Source organism: Colobus angolensis, unplaced genomic scaffold, assembly GCF_000951035.1.
Source record: "Colobus angolensis palliatus isolate OR3802 unplaced genomic scaffold, Cang.pa_1.0 Scaffold97, whole genome shotgun sequence".
Taxonomy (NCBI): Eukaryota; Metazoa; Chordata; class Mammalia; order Primates; family Cercopithecidae; genus Colobus; species Colobus angolensis.
The window spans coordinates 310,518-312,737 of NW_012123709.1; the positions used below are offsets into that span (position 1 = coordinate 310,518).

A 2,220-nucleotide genomic window follows, 5' to 3' on the forward strand; every position below is an offset into this window, starting at 1 on the left:
TCTCAAAAAAAAAGGAAAATGGACTCTCAACTTCTACATATCCTTATCAGCCAAGGAAATTCAGTCAAGCTTTACTTCATGCAGCTGGCAAAATAGAAAGGCTTTTTACTCCCCAAATATAACTCCACTCAAGATGACTTTTCAAGCTATATATACCCTTCCTAGAGATTCTTATATAAAGCCAAATTGACAAATCACTAGAGGTGACAGTATTTACCTTTTGAAATTATACAATCATAACTCTGGCTACTTTTTGTATAATTTTCCATTTAATTTTTTTCTATTTGTCACTTTAAATTGCTTTGAAGTCTAGCTGTTAGTCAATTAATTCCTGAAGGTTCTACATAATACTTCTCCAGCCCTATAAGTGGAAATAATCATTTTCTGCTTACCCGAGACTAAGATTAAAATTCAAGAATACCCACAATTTAAAAAAACAAAACAAAACCCAAAACTCAAGAATATTCCTTGGTTAAAGACAGAGCTCACCTCCCGATCTTGTGTAGTATCACTAAAGTTAATCTCATTTTTTCTGATTTTTTTCTCCTTACGAATATCTTCTTCTTCTTGTACCCACGTTCTTTTTTGGCTATTGCAAGTTTTTTCCATTTTATTTTCATATGGTGAAATATCTTTTTGGTATGTCTCAATCAAAGCCTTTTCCTCAGTTTCTATGTTAATAGAGTCTGAAGAATTGATCTCATCAGGATATACAGGAAGATTTTCCTCATTTATATATTGAGAAGGACTTAAGTTCATTTTAGCTGCAACAGATCCAATGCCTGAATCTTTGCTGGAGACTGGCTGAATTTCTAAGTGATTTAACTCAGTAGTGTCTGCTGGAAGAATCTGTTCCAGGTCATCAATACCAGTGACACTACAATTTCTCTTGTTTGGCAATCTAGGCAAAAAGATTCCCAAAGAACATCTCCTTACTTTATCTTTAAAAACTGTCTTTGATGGTAGACAGGTGGTTTCAGCTCCATTAGGAGACTTTTTATTTTCTTCATCTCTACTATCTTTAGCATTACCGGAGATTATGTTAATATTACGTATTTCTGTAGCTTGCACTATACTCATATCATTGTGTGTCTTATTCCCTAATTCAAATAATTGCTTTGGAAGGGGTGGTATATGAACAGTTTGAAAAGCTAAGAACTCTTCAGTTTTTCCATTCAAATTATTCAGATTTGGTTTGATACTATGAAAACATGGAACATTAGATGTAATTACAGGATCTGGTGCTTCTTCAGCATTGACATGAGTTTGTATGACTTGCTTAGTTAAGTCGGAGTTACTGTGGAAATTCAGAGTTGTATTATAGTTAGTTGTTTGAATATTTTCCTTCAGTTCTTTTTTACAGGCTGCAGCAAACCACTTCTCATTATTGAGCATTTTGGGCTTTTCACATATGGGTGCAGAGGAATTTCCTATAATATTTAAACTCTTATTTCCAGCTTTAGACAGTATCACTTCATCTTTATTGATACTACTCTGTTCTTTTTTAGGTAATGGAGGTTGGTCAGTTGAGAAATGAGGCTGAGAAATAACACGAGTATCATCAACAAAGAGTTTCATTTGATCCTTTTGAAGCTTAAAAGATATTCGCTCTGAATTAAATTTAGTCCTCTCCCCCAGATCTTTACTATATACTAAAGTTTGATTAGCCAATAGATTTCGTGGCTCCTTAATCAGATCTTGATCTTTGTGCAGTGTTATGACACAGTCTAACTGTCCTTTGGTACTGGTTTGAATAACTTCTTCCTTCTCTAACAAAGGACAAGGAGCAGAGAGATGCTGTCCCTCAGATTCCAAGTAATATTCACTGGCAAAATCATTTGCATAAGCACGATCATTTTGCACTGGGCAATTATTGGCTTTTTCCTCATCTTTATCACATAAGGGCATGGCGCTACCCTCCAAAATATCAGTACAGGAAATAACATTTGGTAAACAGGAATAATTATCACTGGATCCACAAACAGCAGTTGCATGACTGCTTGTAAAGCCCACATTTCTTCTATCTCTATTATTTAACCGACAGCTTTCAATTTGGGCTTTTTCCAATGTACAGGCCTGTTCTACAACTTTCCCTATGACCTTTTCATCCATAGCAGCATTATGGAATTTGACGATTTCATTAGTAGTTTTATTAGTAGAAGCAAAGAGTTGTTGCTTTTGCTCAGTGTGAACAATTTTGTTTCCTTTGGCCAGTGCTTG

The 2,220-nt window shown here is 34.8% G+C and overlaps 1 protein-coding gene across 1 annotated transcript in view; it reads right to left on the reverse strand.

The window, feature by feature from the left end:
* Positions 1 to 2,220, reverse strand: part of CASC5 (cancer susceptibility candidate 5) — a 102,920-nt gene that overhangs the window by 52,133 nt on the left and 48,567 nt on the right. The window contains 1 exon segment of the mRNA XM_011932713.1: positions 490 to 2,192. Coding sequence (XP_011788103.1) covers positions 490 to 2,192 — 1,703 coding nt within the window.